Raw genomic sequence first — 16693 nt, 5'->3', positions numbered from 1 at the left:
ACATGCACAACTTGGCATGAGTAAGAGGAAGATTCATAGGGAATATAATGCAAGATCACAGCAAGCTTCTGGAACAAGGTTTTGTTAGTCAACTAATTAGTGGCTCAGCTTCTCAAATAAGAAACAGAAGCCTCAAAAGTCTCAGAGCAGCTGCAGCACCTCATCAAAACATATACTGATGCCCAATGTTAGATCTCAGGAGGAAAAGGTGCCATAAACAACGGGTGCAGGCAAAACTTTGCTGTGCAAGTTTCTCATCAACTTAGAACCATGAGTATGTTTGAATGTAATTTTCTGATGCTGCTGCCAAGACTCATTTTTCAGCCCAACTGCAAGTACAAATCAATAGTAAATTTCAAGAGCCACAGCACACATGAAAGACCTTCAACAACCAGTCTGTTCATAACAAAGCTTTTCTTCCCCCAACCCCAGAAATGCAACCTCAAAACACCTGAACAGCAATTGCAACAGAAAAACTTCTGTCATTCGCGTGGTGGTGGCTTTAAAAGACTGTGATAAGGGTTAAGTCAAACGATGTTTCCACGGGTAATGACAAATAAAAACAAGGTATTAAAACCCAAGTCTGATTATAAAATAATTTGGTTATCACCCTGAGGGCAGAAAAACTTTTCTCTAACCAAAAGTTCTGTTTGGGCATATTTGGCAGATCACACATTTGATATACACAAGCTTTCTTATTTTTTGGCAATTCTTAAAAATGAAGAAAGACTCAACGGTTGTATAAGGCCGAGCCATGGATGCATCTGGCCTGCAAGGCACAGCTCCCTGCCCTTGCTCATTTAAACACTGTTAGGTTTCTGCTTCTCCTGGATCTACAAGCCTAGATCCACAAGTCATCACAAAGTGGCCTTTCAAGAAGGTCCTTATCACATAGGTGTGTTCAAAAATGTTTCTTTGCCATGTTGAATTGGGAAGAACTGAGGGCTGCATTAAGCCATGTACAAGTGAAGAGTGCCTGCTGTCTCACTGGGCACTTCACTAAAATGGCTAAATTTAACCCAAACAAGAGTAAATGGAAACAGGTTAAGAAGTTTTGACTTGCTGCAGACGAGACTCACAGAATGGACTGCAAGTCCCATAAAGCAGAAATAACAGCACTACCTCAAAAATCTATGGTGGTGTGTAGAGACTGAGGAAGAAGTTCCAGTGCAGCATCCACAAAAGTCAGAATTTGCTTTAATAACATCAATAATCCACTACACAAATTGATTTACAGGTTCAAATTATAAAACAATTTAACAAATCACAGGCACCATGAAAATCCTCAGCTGTTTTAAAAGTGCATTTGTAACTGCAGTGCACAAACAGGCCTTATATTGATAACTGTAATAATCACAGTGCAAACATAAAGGTACTAAGTCTTTAGGAAAGCTTCATTTTTAACAAACTGTGGCGTGGTACTAGTGACTGTCCCAAAATTGCAAGCATATATTTTTTCATTGTGCCTAGAGGCTACTATTTTCAGTATTATTTCATCATCTTTAAAATAACTGTTCATGTTTTATAGGTGTACATACACTGCTTGGAGCTAGACTTGAAAACTCATTCTGAAGAGTAAGTAGTAAGAGTAGTAAGCTAAGCAAAAGCCTACTATCAGTTCACACAGCTAGAAGTGGCTCTGGCAGCATCAACACATAGAACTAAAGGGCAATAGACATGGCTCCTGTCCCCTTCCCCCTCCCCAAGGACTGGTGCCACAGAGTCAGAGGTAAGCACAGGAGGTGGGGTTGCTGTGAGGAAGCAGAGGGCTGCCAACTCCTGCACCTGCTCTGCAAATAGAAAGAGGACTATGATGTTGAATGCTACAAAGTGAGATACTCGGGAACCTTTAACTTATTTCAGCTGTTCAGCTTCAGCTTTATCTGAAGCTGTACTTACTTCCAGAGGACCTCCAGCTGTAGCTTGATGGTTCCCAGTTCAGTTATGTCCACAATGATTGCCTGAGGCTTGGTTGTAAAGAAGTTTATGCTGTCACATGTCACAACACCGACTAGAATAGTGGCCAGTCCTCGCAGCTCTGTCACCTGCAGGGACAAACACATCCATTTTCATCTTACCAGACAATCCTCAGTCATGTACATGGAACGAAGAACACTCCAGGCTCAGATCTGCTTCAAGGCCCACAACAAACTTAAAACCTCAACACTCAGTTTTGGGCTCCTAAACTGTTGAGAGCCAATATCCCCACAAGGAGTATGTTGTAGATGGCTAGCAAAGAGGAGAGAAAAGCTGGGGAGAGAGCTGTGCAGCACATCTGACAACAGAATTTGGTGGACTATGATTTTAAGAAAAATTAAATCTGAAGTTTGGAAATTCTAGCTATGGTATACATACACACAGTCGCTTTTAGTACAGTCTAGCTTGTCTGCACATTGTAACAACACTGTCAAAAAAAATCTGTATTACAGAGAAGTATATTACCCTACCTGCACTAGACTATGTCAGCTCTCAGTTGCCTAAAGGATCTGGAAGTACAACTGTTCACATGCACTGTGACCTTTCTAGTTGTCCTGAGCTCAGCTGAGGACCAAAATCAGAACTGTGTCAGTTCTCTTCCCTAGCTCTGCAGGCCGCTCCCAGTGTGTTAGCAATGCATTTGCAGACCTGCATTTTCCTCAGGCTGACACTTTGCTTCTTCAGCTACTTCAAAAAACAAATGACAAATCCAATCAAACGCTTCCAATGCAGATCAAATTGTTTCAAAAGCACATAAATCACACTCGGCACAGAGTTTTAGAATAAGTGACTGAAGTCCACTTCAGGAATTAGTTCCATGCCTGTATCTCCTTTAAGGTGGAGCAGAATTATGTTGCCAGGCTCCTCTTGGAACACTCTTTGGCACTTCTCAATTTTATTTTTTAATTTTAAGCCTGCTACGTATTTGTTCTGGGCAAGGATGATTAAGTACAAAGTGGAAAGAGCAGGAGGGTGTGGAGAACATTAGTCAGCTTAAGAAAGTCTTTTCATAAGCTGACAAAAAGAATAAAGCTATCATTGTCACACAAAGTAATACAAGGTTTTACAGCTATTATGGGAAAACAGGGATCTGAATTAGCCTCTCACCTGACATTCATTGTGCAGTGGCAGCAAAAAAATGCATTATAAGTACATTTCCAAAGGCTGTTAGGGCAAGATGCCAGAAAGTCTCTCCTATGTAACCCAGTTTTGCTGCCAGATTGGAGGGGAACATTGCAATAGCTGCTTTAACACAGCTGCCAAAACTTGAAACGCTGCACTGGCACCGTTTCCTACTAGAATAGGATCCAGCACAGCCTTCGATCGCAGCTCCTTTCAGGCTGACAGGAATCACGCTGCAGTGTCCAGCCCACAAGAGATGCCAGACTACAGTGGCAATGCTGTTTAAGGATTAACTCCACCTGCTAGGTAAGTGCCAGAACCAATGCCAAAGGCAGCTGCACAAGGGTCTATGAAAATTACATACTTCCCTCAAGGGGTACTCATAATGTGTCACCTACACATCACAGGCCACTAGCACTGGTCCCTTACTGTTAGGGATATGATTTTTCTATGGCACTTTAGAGTTCTGATGCTTTTTTTTTCCCCTAAATAAAGATACCAAGTACAGACTGTTTGTACCAGTGCATAAGTGCCATTGGCTCTTTACAGATATGGAGCATCTGTAGATTAAAATACAACAAAAGAATCTGCATTGCCCCAGAGAAAGGGACATTTAAACTACAGAGTCAAAACATACAGACATGCAATCATGTTTTCCATATATGCAATTCTCTCTCAATAGAGAACAGAACCCCAGGTAGTTAATATTCCACATGGGTCATAAATAGTATCTACATACACATCTTTTTGTCTCCGCATCTAGACTTCACCTTAGAAGATCCCAGGTATTGGTCTAGGACATAAAAACAAAACAACCACACACAACAAACATACACAACAACCACATATACCAGACTCTGCAACACAGGAAAGCAGATGCACCAATACAGTTACAAGTGCCAAGAAAAACAGAAGCAGATTTCTGTTCAGCAGGCAGAACATCGCTTAACTGTCACTGTTACCTGGCTAGGTAAAGCAAACTACTTAAGAGTTTTGACAAACATCTGGCAGCCTCACAGGTAAGTTGTATGGTAGAAAACCTGGTAACCACTAATTCCAATCCAACCATTATACACCACACCTTGATTTCAAGCTTCTCATGGAGATTTGGTATAAAGATCTTTTCTTCTTCATCCCATGTCTGGCTGTCATCAGTCTCAATCTTGCCTTTCAACCTCCATTTCTGGCGCCCCAGTCGCACAAACACCTAGAAAGCAGCAAAGAGAAAATGATGTTGGGTCAACATATTCCAGAATTTTCCCTTCAATCCATAGCCTCACACTGTGCCAGTACTGCAGAAGTGAAGCCATTCCTTGATCACTATACATTTAGGAACTTGCATAAAGCTAGAAAACTGGAGGCAGAAATTCAGATTGCAGGTTTTAACACTTGAACTCAGTACTAAATGACATGTCCCACCCATTCTAGAACAACTGCAAAGCTATGTTGCATAGTAAGTGTAGGGGTACTCAAATAGAATGCACACTGGAATTCATTTGGAACTGTTAGAAGTAGGAAAGCAACTGAGTAAGATCCTTGGATGCATTCAAATCATGCCAAGGGCAACCCAGTAAGATACTAGGATGCATTCAAACCATGCCAAAGGCAACCTTCCAAGAAACAAACAGCAACCATTACTTGATTCCAGAGCAACTCTGAAGACAAAGACCTGACAGGTTGGCTTTGATAGACAATCACTGCAGTCTTTTAAACCCCCTAACACTTGAATCACATCTTTCCCTCTTCAGTCTCAGGGAGCAGAGTAACTAGTGACTGTGCTAAAGCACTTTTCTCATCAGAACAGGGCAGTTTTATCACAGTCCACTTCCTGCCCGCCTCACACATGTTGCACCTTTGCTCTCCTGTTCCTCCACTGCAAACTCACAGCAGTAAAATAAAGGACAAAATGAATTGCTGTATACTGCACCTCATACTGGTCCCCTGGGCAGAGACGTGCAAAGCCCACCAACCCTGAAAAGAGAAGGAAAATTCTAATACTTGTAGAGTTTTGCAATGTCCCCCAAAGCCTCAGCTTGCAATAAATAAAGCGACTACCTGGCTAACACCCCCTTGTGCTTTACTGTGCAGAAGCTACGCCACTGGCCCAAACTACTCTTAGGAGGGCAAGCATTAATTGAGTTAAAGAAAGCAAGCTTGTCAGATTTTGTACTCAGACATGGTTTATGGCACTAAAGCAAACATTAATTTCCCAAAGTTCTATTAAGGATCTCATCCAGAAAGCCAGTGGACACAACTGCCATTAAGTAAGTGTACTCTCAGTGGATCAGATTGTTACATAGGAAGCCCCAAATCAACTGCTGATTCTTGAAAGAAACAAGAATGAACATACCTTTCATCTTCAAGTGAAACTCTCCCAAATGGACCTCCAATGCCCCTTCTATAAAGCACATGTCCTAGAAGAAGGAATGAACAGTCACTATGACTGAAAAGCAGAACAAAGTAGCTACCTTCCTATAAAGGCTATTTTCTTTGATGACTTCTTTTCCTATTAAAGGACACACAGTGACATCTTCACTAGGGGAGGCTGATGAAGAGTCCATTCATACTACTTTTAAGATGGAAAATTACAATGTTGCTCCACAGAAGACTGTGACTACTTCAGCAGTTCACTGCCAGTTACCTTCCACTACTTGTTTTGTAAAAATAGCATAGCTTATTCATTATTCATCCCATTACTTCCAGCAGAAGTCATAGTGGACCCCAGCATTAAAGCAGAAATTGAAAGGATTTTTCACTTTTCTTTGCCAATGCAAGAAGCCAAGCTGAGCTGGGGCAAAAAAGAGAAGCATAGAACTCAAGAGCTTTTCCGTAAGGCATTTATTTACCTCACAAGCTTCAGTTCACATTACGTACCTGTAATTCATTTACAGGTTAAGTCTTTAACCTGCACCATTGAAAAGAAAGCCATCTTTAAGACCTAGTATGCTTTTTGCTAAGAAATATTCTGGCCTTCGTTACACATATATAGTATTCCCTACCTCTGTGCACTCTTGGAAGTTCTTGTAAAGCTCCACTAGACTCTCTCTGGAGGCTTTGGTGGAAGGAGACAAGGAAAAGGCATGTTTCATATTTGCAGCCCCATCTCGCAGTCTGCACTGGATACAGTAAGCTTCATAGAGTTCCTCTACCTGCAAGATTTGGAGGGTAGGGGAAGAATGAACAAGAATTAGCCTGGCACAGTTTTAATAAGTTTTAGAAAGGAACATCAGCAGTCTTTCCTAGCAAAAAAAATCCAACGAAATCCCGCTATCACAGCATTGCACAATGCTGCAGCTCCTGCATTTTACAGTGTGATAATAAGAGTGCTACAGTTCGTAGACATTCCTGCATAAAAGCATGGGATATTGAGAAACAATCAGCTCTGCTGCTATCAGAATACAAGACAAGGAGTAGACTAACAATTCATTCAGGGAAAAATTGTTTGGACAGCAAGAAACCAATTCTGTCCATACAGACTAAAACACCTACAGCTATGTCAGGAAGGAGATTTCATTCCTTTGGAAGCAGAGGGCAGACAGCAGGCATTCACTCCATAGAACTGCTCGTTTGGCCCCTTGTGGGGAGGGAGGAGAACACATAAGTCTCCTCACAGCAGCATTTTCTGAATAAACTGGCAGGGCATACAAACTGGTTTCACAAGCAAACACAGGTTGGGTTGTGCCCAACATTCAGCCTGAATCCAGCCATTCAAGAAAATAAATAAATAACTAAAACTCCCCTCCTCCTGTAAAAAGAGTGGTTACAGACTTCAGGAAGCACTATTCCCCTTCAGGTGAATTAACATATTTTCTGTTTAGATGGCTTGCTTATGTAGCAGTGTAAGATCTAAAACCCCCTTACCTTGCTTATGTGAAACTCCAGTTTTCTGATGTACCTCTCCACAGAGCGGATTTGCTTTTGAAGAAGGGAAAGAGAGGGGGTCTTGAGAAAGTATTTCTTAAGCATGCCTTTAAGTAACACAGCAGACACATCATCTAGTCATTTGCAACATTTCATCTCATCCTCAGTAGTCTTACCTTATCCAGGTCATAGTAGAAAGCCTGAAAGGAAAAGAGCAGAGACTGAACAGAAGAGCATGTGTATTTTATACATATTAACGATACTCTCATATTGACTATGAGATTCACAAGGCTCATCTGAAGTTACACTAAATTAAGATGCATTATTTACTACAAGGAGACAGGCCAACATTTTTAGAAGTAGTTTCATTTTCTGTGCATGGTTGGTTGGTTTCTTTTTGCAGATGCTTTAAATGAGACAGTCTCACTACCATCTATAACAAGGACCTGGACATTGGTGATGGCACATGGGAGGTTTTGGTTTTTCCATTTTTTTTTCTTAATCTAGTTATTATTTCCCAAACGAAAGGCAAAGTTGGATGGGTGAGCTGTATTTTCATTACCCTTGTTGCTGAAGGTACTTCCAGGTTGTGAACACAACAGAATGAAGGACACATTCACCAGCTACTGAAAACCAACCAAAGTCTTTATGACCACTTCAGTCCATATAGAGTCAGTTTCTGAAGCCCCAGGTGTGAGAGAACATCAACTTTTGTGGCTTTATTTTTAAAGTATTTAAGTTTATAACATTAAAATCATCTTACCAATCTGGAGTTCCTTTTTGTATCTTTGTGTCGACCAGAAAGATAATCCAGTTCAGCCTGGTGTGCTTCCAAGTATTCACTGGAGAGGAATAAACCCCAGTGTTATGTTCTTCTGGTGCATTCATTATAACATCTCCCCAGAGAATTTTTCAGCAGAATGTTAAAGCAACTTCCTTGGTTAGAAGACTTCTCTTGTTTTACTCTCTAGAGATATGGATGGCTATATAAAGGGATATGGCTTAATAGACAAGAAAGGACAAGTATTTGTCTATGGAAATCACCCTAAATGCAATGTCACTCCTCAAGGAGCATCTGTACACAACAAGTGCCAGAAGATGCTGGTTACTTGTTATCTAATATTTAAAGATGTTGTACATTAGGAATCCCCTCAATCCTTTTTACTCTTCCAAGATGTTGGATGCTACAGTGCAATTAAAGAAGGCCACCAACTCCATCTTACAAAGTCAAAGAACTGCAACAGGAAACACTTGAACTACAAAGCTGAGCTCACAGAAGTACTCCATATGTAAGGCAGGACACATTCAGTGTTTTAGCAAACAGCTGAATAGCACCTTTTAGTACATGAAAAATTCTTAATGTAACCATTACATTTTCCAGAATTAGAACTATTTTGTAAGGTGTGAAGCACTTGGTGCCAGTTGGCTTCTGGAGTTGCTTGCAAGCAAGGATTGTCCCTTAGGAGTTCACACAGGGCCTTAACCTATTTCTTCTGAGACCATCTTCTTCCAACTCTGCTTTTAATACAGAGCACACTTAGGTAACTTTTTCCTCTTGTGCTTAAAAAAAGAGTCACCTGGTAAATACTATAAGACACAGTCTCTGAGCAGTCAAAATAACTTTGTTTTAGACAACTGCACTTCTCCACATCTGGTTTGATGTATTTACTTTTCTTACTGTTTAAAACCAGCTCCTCAAGACAGCCAGAGGCTCCAGCATTGAGCGGTCTGCTCTTTACACTTGCCTGTTAACAGCTGGGTGCAGAAGTAGCCAAGGCTGGTAGCAGAACAGAATTCACTTACCTTTTAGAAAAGCTTCATCACTTTTAGATTTGAGTATGTTAGAATTGCCAGCTTGATTAAATGGTACCCAGATGGTTAACAGAAGAGTTATTTTCTATAGCTATAAAGCAGCAGGCACGTAGAACATGCTCTGTACTAAAAATTCAAGTCACTCCAGCACCAAGTGGACTTAGTCTGCATCTACTTAAAATTTGGACTTCACATTGCTATTTGATACAGTTGTTTTCTGTAGGTTAGTCAATTAACTAGCTCCTCAGTTTTGGCAGGAATCTGACCATGTGGCATTCACTGCAGAACTGGGAACAAATTCTGATTCACTTTATGGCTTCTCCTCCCTAAGCTCTGATAAATTCTAAACTCTGCAAAAACATTTGGTTTCTTTATTTAATTTAAATCAAAATCCACTAATAAGACATTGACTGATATTTTTAGGGCTAAGACTTTATAGCCTGTTATCAGAACAAAAATGTGACACATCTGAGTTTACAATCTATTATTACAACATGTTTTATGCTCTTTGCTTAAGAAAACAAACTATGATCAGAATTAATACAGTAGCAAAATTCTGAGAACAGCAGTAACATGCATGAAGTAGTAACACACTGTTAGTAGGATGCCAGCAGAAAGAGCTACTGGGTTTGCAAACCTAATGAGAGGTACACTACCACCGGTACTTAAGGGTGCAAATATTCCTATAGTATTAGACCAGATCCATCAACTGTAAAGATACAAAATATGTATTTTTGTATAAAAAGATTTGAGGACCCAGCTAAAGGTTGATGAGTTTCAACCACTGATGGAGGCAAAGAGCACTTACAACACTTCCTTCCTGGTCTATAATAGCTGCCATTTCAGCATTGAATAATATCAGCATTTCTATGAGGTAACTGACAGCTTCCCAAAAGTCAGAATACTCTAAATTCAGACTGCCAGCCCATTGTTTGAACTCTACTGTGCCTGTTGCATGCGTCCTACTTCTGCCAGATGGGAGACAATGGACAAAACTGGTCTTTGGCCTTTTCACTGAAGTACTGATGCAACAATTGCTGTGCATACAAACCATAAAAAACAGTGCTACATTTAAAGCAAGACAATGTTATTTACATTGCCATAAGAAGATGGTGCTGTACTACAGCTCTGTTTCATCACCTCAAATCAGCTGAAGTTTTCAGGTGGATCTGCTTAGATCTTTCCCTTACAACAAGCCACACAGAGATGAAAGAGTACTTCTGAAGTCCAAAGCTGAAGTCTATTAAAACAAAAAAAAAAAACCAACCAAAACCAACCAACCAAAAAACAAGAATATCTAGCTCTAATTAGCACAGGGAGAATAGGAACAGTTTATGAACCAGCCTCCCACTGTGTCCTTGCAGGACACACCCTCACTTTCAGACTTGGTCTTAAGTCAGTTTTTTGAGTCAAAGCAACTCAACACAATTCCCTCTCCGAGAAGCATTCTGCCAATCACCCCCTAGATATGGCTCTCCCCTCCCTATCCAAGTCTCTTCTTGATCTGCAGACTTCCTGCCTGCCACCCTGCATGCTCTGAAAGCCTCTCTTCTTCAAGGGAGAGCTCAGTTGCTCCCCAAGAGATGTGGAATCTCCCTACAGAGTTTGATCTGTCAGTGCCTTTTAAGAGAATTGTTACAAACTAGAAGCAAACAAAAACATCAGAGCTCTTTGTCTGCAAGCAGACTGTCTGAGAGTGAATGAAACTTGTTATACAAGGTCCCAAGCCAGTGTCTGGGAAAGTCATTATATTTGTTTAGAGATGGAGACAGAACAGTGATACACAGACTGAAGCAGCACGACTGGGTGAGGCAAATTGCAATATTTGAAAAGTCCTTACTTAAGTCCTTTCTTCAAAGCTTCAAAAATTTTCTTCACCTGCAGTGGCTTTGGATCCCAGATGACTGCCCCTTTCTGCAGGGAGTTATAAGCCTTGGGGGATTTCAGGGACATTCTTGATCTCACTGAACTTCTGCCAAGAGACTTTCTGTAGGAAGAGAAAAGAAATATGGGAAAGATGCAAACCCCATGACCTGCGAGAAAAGATGCCTGGGCCACAAGGCTTCCAGGCTACAAGTTGTATGTCCAATCCCATATATCTTTACTCAAAAGAACAGAGAAAACTTTCACAAGTAACAGTAGAAAGTTAAGGCTTAGCCCTAAATACATAGTGCAGAAAAGCTGCAAGCTTTCTGTGGCTTCAATGATAATCATTTCACAGTAAGAAACGTCTCCTTCTTCAAGCTTGACACAGACTCCAAGAAGCCTCCTGGTTCTCTCCTTTATCCTTTTTTTAAATAAAGAAAAATCATGCATATCCCTATTTCTTCAGGAAGGAGGGGGGAACACAGCAAGCAAGAGGAAAGATCATTTTCATAATGGTTAATAACAACATAATGTTCATACTGATAGTAATCTTAACAGATACACATGGAAGCTAGCTAAGGCCCTGTTTCTGTATGCACATTCATACAAGTTGTTGGGTCAACTATGGAATTAGTAAAGTAAGCCATGCTATAGGACAAAGACATTCCCATTCTGTGCCTCTCAAGTGTAGAGACCTACAAGTGAGGAAAACAGCAACAAACTTTTGAACTGCTCAAGGCCTAAGTACAAAGTTAACATAAAAAGCCTTCAGAATTAATTATTTCTTTGCCTGCATTCACCATCAATTTAAATGATGGCTTAGAGCCCTACCACATTTTAGCAAAGCAAGCTACCAAGCCCAGATTGCATACCAGATGCAATTATCAAGGTCTTCAGTGTCTAACACTTCATTTCCTTCTAAAAGGAAGTGCAAAATCAAAACTAAACATTGTTTCTAACAGAAGTCCCATGCACAGGATTTTCTGTACTAGCCTAAAGAGTTAAAACACCCCAAGCCATTAGTTCCATATATCTACAATATTTAGAACAGAAAATAAGTGCTCTGCAAATAGCTCTTTCATCTTGTCAGATTCCTGCCTGCCTAACCTCTCTATATATACACTTCTCTAAATCTTAGCTATTTCTGTATAGTTTTGTTATTAGTCTCTGTAAGTCAAGCCTCTAAGATAGCATTACCTAAAGAAGTTTCCCATTCCACCAAACCAACTGGTTGCTCTTAGAGAAGCTTTCCACCTTCTCTACAATCTCCACCCTAAATCCAGCTCATCTGAAGAAATGATGAACTTCAACCAGCTTAATACTTTACCACTGATTGGTTTAAGTTCTAAACATGTGACTGGAGATATTGAGCTTGGTGATTAAATCCTAGGCCCAGTACACCTGAGGGCAATCCCCACTGCTGTTACAGAAACTTTTGAGTAACTACTTTAATTACCCTGGTGCTACATTTCTACTTAACTCCATTTTTAACATATAATCCGCCCAAAAATCTGATAAAATTAGGGGTTGCCAAACATTACTGGACATTTAATTTCTTCACTCTGGTGATTACCTTGTTTTTTATGATGGTTTAATGTAAAGCATTAATTAACCACACCGTTTGGAGCTCAGGTTACCTATAATGAGGAACATAGCTGTTAAATTAGAAACCTACATTGTTTTCACTGAGCATTCCATGCAAAGCAAGAGGATTTCAACAGGAGTAACACTGGAAGGGACAGTCTATCCAATAACAGTAGTTGAAAGAGTCTCCTGGAAGGATCATTACTTAAGATTCTTTCATGCAAAGAAGGAAACAGCATCCAATTCCATGGTTTAGACAAGTACATTATTTAGCCAGACATCATATGGAAGATACAAGATAATGCTATGTTTTGAAATTAAGAAACCCAAATTACTCCTGGGTTTTGGCTGGTTTTGGGAACGAAAGGACTTTGATATTTACCTTCACAGTTTTGATAGCAAATCTTAAATTCAGGAAATCATTTCCTTCAGTTGAAAGTACAGCACCTAAGCATGGATAGGTTGGGATTTAAAACTCACTGTTTTCCTCAGTCTCTCCACTGACTGATGCAGCCCATACATACTCAGTGCACTGATGCTAAGAATCCCATTTTCATACATTTCCTAGAAAAGTGAAGTGGCTGACAAAGGCCTTTAGGGACAGTAGCTATAAGCTAGATGCTATGCTGCTGCTTTCCCTTGTGAACTTAATCTAAATATCAGATTTCCCACTTTATAGATAACAGTAATAACATTTGCTTCCTGTAAAGACCATTGTAAAGAAAAATGAAATAGTGTGTCTGACAGGGAGCCTCAAAAGGAAATTGCTAAAGAAATACAAAAGTATATTTAGCATCTGCTTAAGAATCATCTCCATGTGGACCTGATTTGTGTGTCATCCTTTGGACAGAGCTTGCATAGGGCCCCTGCAATCTCCTGCTGTGTTTTGCAACAGTGCCTGGAGGAGAGATAAGTTAGGAAAGGGTGATTAAAAAATTTCTTCACTATGCTGGGAAAGGCTTTTGGGTGTTCACTGCACTGTGACTGAGCATTTAGTAAACAAATTTTCCTTACTGTGGTGATTCCTGAACAAAACTGTCTGTCTAAACACTTACATAATAAAAAGCAACATCATAAACCAAAATGCATAGAGAGGCATTTTGCAGCTAAACGCAACAGAATAATCTTAAGGGATATATGAACTCTTCTGTTTGGAGCATTCTTACCCTGCTGGACTGTGCCTTTGTTGAAGAAACAGCTGTTCAACAGTTTTCCTGGTAAATCCTTTCCCTGCTAGAACTCTCACTATGGCCTTGAGCTCAAGTCTGTTTCTATAATTTAATGTCAGTGTTTTTCTCAAGACCGCAGTGACTGGTGTGATTTAGCTGTCCAACCTTTGCTAGGTGTAGTATTATCTTTCAGCTTCCAAAACAAATTAATTTAGTCAAATGTGAAGACTTCTTGCTGGAATTGCATTTTTGCTCTTGCTTTACCATGCTATGTTTAGTTGAAAGCTTAATTCAGTCCTTTGGTTCTTTGAAAAGATATTTTATGACATGAGTCAGGTACTTTACTGGCACACAATAGGATTTTTTCAAGCACAGTACTTCTAGAAGCATACTTTCCAATACTTCTATATGATACTGCTAAATGATTCACTTTGTTATTATTCTAGCATGCACTGGCAGTCAGAGATTATATTCATTTTCCATTTATATGTCATATCTTTTGAAAGCACTTGACAGCCTATAGAGGGATCAGAAAAAGAACAAGAGCACTTCTAGTGAAAAAGCTGCAGTTATCTGCATAGAGCAGTGCTACACAACAAGTTATGATAAGCAAAAGGGAAGAACAATGCAGGACGGTTTAGCAATTACGAAGGTCAACTGAAGACTTAAAGACTGGACCGCAACGCTGGCTATACTATAGACCTGTTACTGATAGCAGTGAAATTGCAGTGGTCTTCTTGGCCTCTAGTATTGCTCCCTTCCTCTCTTTTGTGGCATTGCCAGAAAGCAGCCCTTCCTCTCATGTAATGCTGCACTGCTTTAATAACTCCAGGGGAACTTGAGTTTAGTTACATATTTTGCCAGGACTCACCACTAACATCCCCATCTTTATAAAAGTCTATGAGATTTTTAATTACCATAACTACCCCCAAGGTTTTAGTCAAAAAGCATCAGTTACAACTAGTCTGCTAGCAGGAAAGGTCACGTAAATGGACACTATTAATAGTCTGATACATAGCCTCTGAAACCCAGCCATCTCTGGAGTACAGTGTGTGTAAGATAGTAAGGTGTGAAGTACAGCTATTTATCCGTGAGCCATGACAACACTCAACAGTTTTAAGATAAAAATGAAGGAACAACTTCTACACATAGATACCCTAGGTTAAACAATACATTCACAGTCCCTAATGTCTGCTGCCCAGACGGTCAGGTGCTTTACTTTTTGTGTTACTTACGCCAGTTTTCTGCTTTGCACAGTGCTGAAGCCAGTGAAGGAACAACTCCTGCTGATACCACCCCCATCACCAGGGGACACAAATGTGAGTTTGACTGACATGACTGCCAGTCAGTAACTCCGTCAGCTTCTGCAATAAACAGAAAAACAGATGAGAAAAAACCTTCTTGGCAGTCTTGGTTTGTGCTGCTGCAAGTGCTGAGCTGGATGGAAGTGGAAAGCCAAACCAACAGACAGTAGATTAAATAGAAAAACAAGACCTGTCTGCTATACACGTTTCCTCTGTTGCCATCCACAATACAATTAATAGGGGACTGAAGAGTCTAAAATGAAATCTCTTATGCCCTCTTCAATTTCTGATTGATTTTACAAACTCACTATGTAAAAGCCAGATTAGCCTCAATTCACAGGCTCTCTACATTTCTGTAATTGTCCCACTGCTTAAGGAGTTCAGGCCAACCACTCTATTTCCAAATCATTATGGATGCCAGCACAATACTTAAGTTCCAGACTTAGTCAGGTCCAAAAAGCAGTTCTTTGCATCTGTGCAGACCCACACTGAAGTCAATGGCAGAACTGGCTGAGTGTGGTACTTAAGCCCAAGGCAAAAGTCTGGTTTCAACAGTAAACTTCAGGTTCATACTCCTCCTCTGACACAATTGCTCTTGGATTGCTCTCCTCTGTTTTCCATCAGTCAAAACCTTTTGCTTTCTGGAGAATTGTGTTTTCTGCCATATGTCTATAGAATCCAAGTTACAATATAAGTAACAGACATATTCTTCAAGCAGCTGTAGAAAATCACCCAGACAGTTAATATACAGAAAAATTCTCTTCCTTCCCCCCTCAAGCTGGTGTAACGTAAACACCACAACTGAGTAAAACCAAGTAAAACAAAAAGCTGGAGTATCTATTTGTAGAGAGAAGCACAAACTCCAGTGAAGAGCTCTACATGATGCACACAGAATGTCCTACATTACAGAATGTGCTCTGAAAAACAGTGAGCTCCTAATCTATCACAATAAATACTGGAAAGAAAACTGTGCCGGACATTATTCCATCACTATGGCTACAATTAGTGAGACTAGAAGCCCTGAAATGTCAAAATGTTAAGATAAGACTCTTCTCCTGGCTCCACCACTAACTTGGAGAGCAACCTAACTCAATACTCTTCCAGACTGCATAGAAAGAATTGTATGGTTAAATATACCTCCCAAGAGGGGTGAGATTTGAGAGTGTTTCGCTAATTCTGGGCTACTCTACAAGTACAGGGAATTACTGTAAGTGACTATGCTTTAGGTATCACTATCTACCAAAGCAGTAACAGAAGTTGTCATGGATTTCCACAAGCAGGAATCTTGCAGTGAGACCTGCCTATTTCATTAGCTCCCTGGGCTGAAGCCTAACACTCCATTGTTCTACAGGCTGTGCCAACCTCACAAATCCATCTGTGAAAAACAGGCAGAAGATCTGAGAGCAAGAGGTAATAATGATGACAAATCTGAGCCAGCTACCTGCTTTGCAAGCTACCTACTTGTCAAAAGAGGTGTTGGGCATGGCTAGGTATTTTGTACCTCAGTGCATCAAAATCCACATGACTTCACAGCTTCAGCAGTATCAATGGAAATCTGTTACATGGAAAAAATTAGATGCCTCTTGATCACTTTTTAATCAAACTGTGCAGCACTTATGTTCTCTTGCTTTGAATGGATTCCTCCTCTACACCCTTAATCAGACTGTACTTGCATCATATCACAGCTGAAGTTTTGAAATATTTTCCATTCTGTCCTCTAGTTTTCTGCTGCTTGTAAGCCTGTGAACGGTCACCCCATCAAAAGGATCATTAGACTGAAAAAAATATGCAACTTACTGAAAAATGTAATTGCATAATAAGCTGCTAAAGGAAGAAATAAAGGGAATAGCCTCATGGTTGTTGACCACATCCCTCATCAAGGCTAAGTCAGATTCCCAGGATCTATACTTCAGCTCTCTAAGCTGGGAAAGTTAGCTCATGAGTAAAAGAGAGGAAGAAAGTGCAGGAAAAGCTTTCCTGATTTCATAGGGCTCCTAA

The 16693-nt window shown here is 40.2% G+C and overlaps 1 protein-coding gene across 6 annotated transcripts in view; it reads right to left on the bottom strand.

Annotated features, from left to right (window-relative positions):
- The window catches only part of RIPOR3 (RIPOR family member 3), a 52605-nt gene that overhangs the window by 14992 nt on the left and 20920 nt on the right, over positions 1-16693 (bottom strand). For 4 of the 6 annotated variants that reach the window (XM_031046972.2, XM_031046974.2, XM_031046975.2 and 1 more), the window contains 10 exons: positions 14627-14755; positions 10613-10759; positions 7724-7802; positions 7137-7160; positions 6961-7014; positions 6099-6248; positions 5450-5513; positions 5027-5070; positions 4181-4306; positions 1900-2045 (listed from right to left, as the gene is read on the bottom strand). In XM_031046972.2, the coding sequence (XP_030902832.2) occupies positions 1900-2045; positions 4181-4306; positions 5027-5070; positions 5450-5513; positions 6099-6248; positions 6961-7014; positions 7137-7160; positions 7724-7802; positions 10613-10759; positions 14627-14727 (935 nt within the window). In that variant the 5' untranslated portion in view covers positions 14728-14755. Of the gene's footprint in view, positions 1-1899; positions 2046-4180; positions 4307-5026; positions 5071-5449; positions 5514-6098; positions 6249-6960; positions 7015-7136; positions 7161-7723; positions 7803-10612; positions 10760-12211; positions 12276-14626; positions 14758-16693 lie in introns of those variants that run through there. The other 2 variants (XM_031046976.2, XM_031046977.2) reach the window with 2 other exon arrangements.

This window comes from Melopsittacus undulatus, chromosome 10 (genome assembly GCF_012275295.1).
Source record: "Melopsittacus undulatus isolate bMelUnd1 chromosome 10, bMelUnd1.mat.Z, whole genome shotgun sequence".
Lineage (NCBI taxonomy): Eukaryota > Metazoa > Chordata > Aves > Psittaciformes > Psittaculidae > Melopsittacus > Melopsittacus undulatus.
This window is presented reverse-complemented; position numbering and strand designations above follow the sequence as displayed.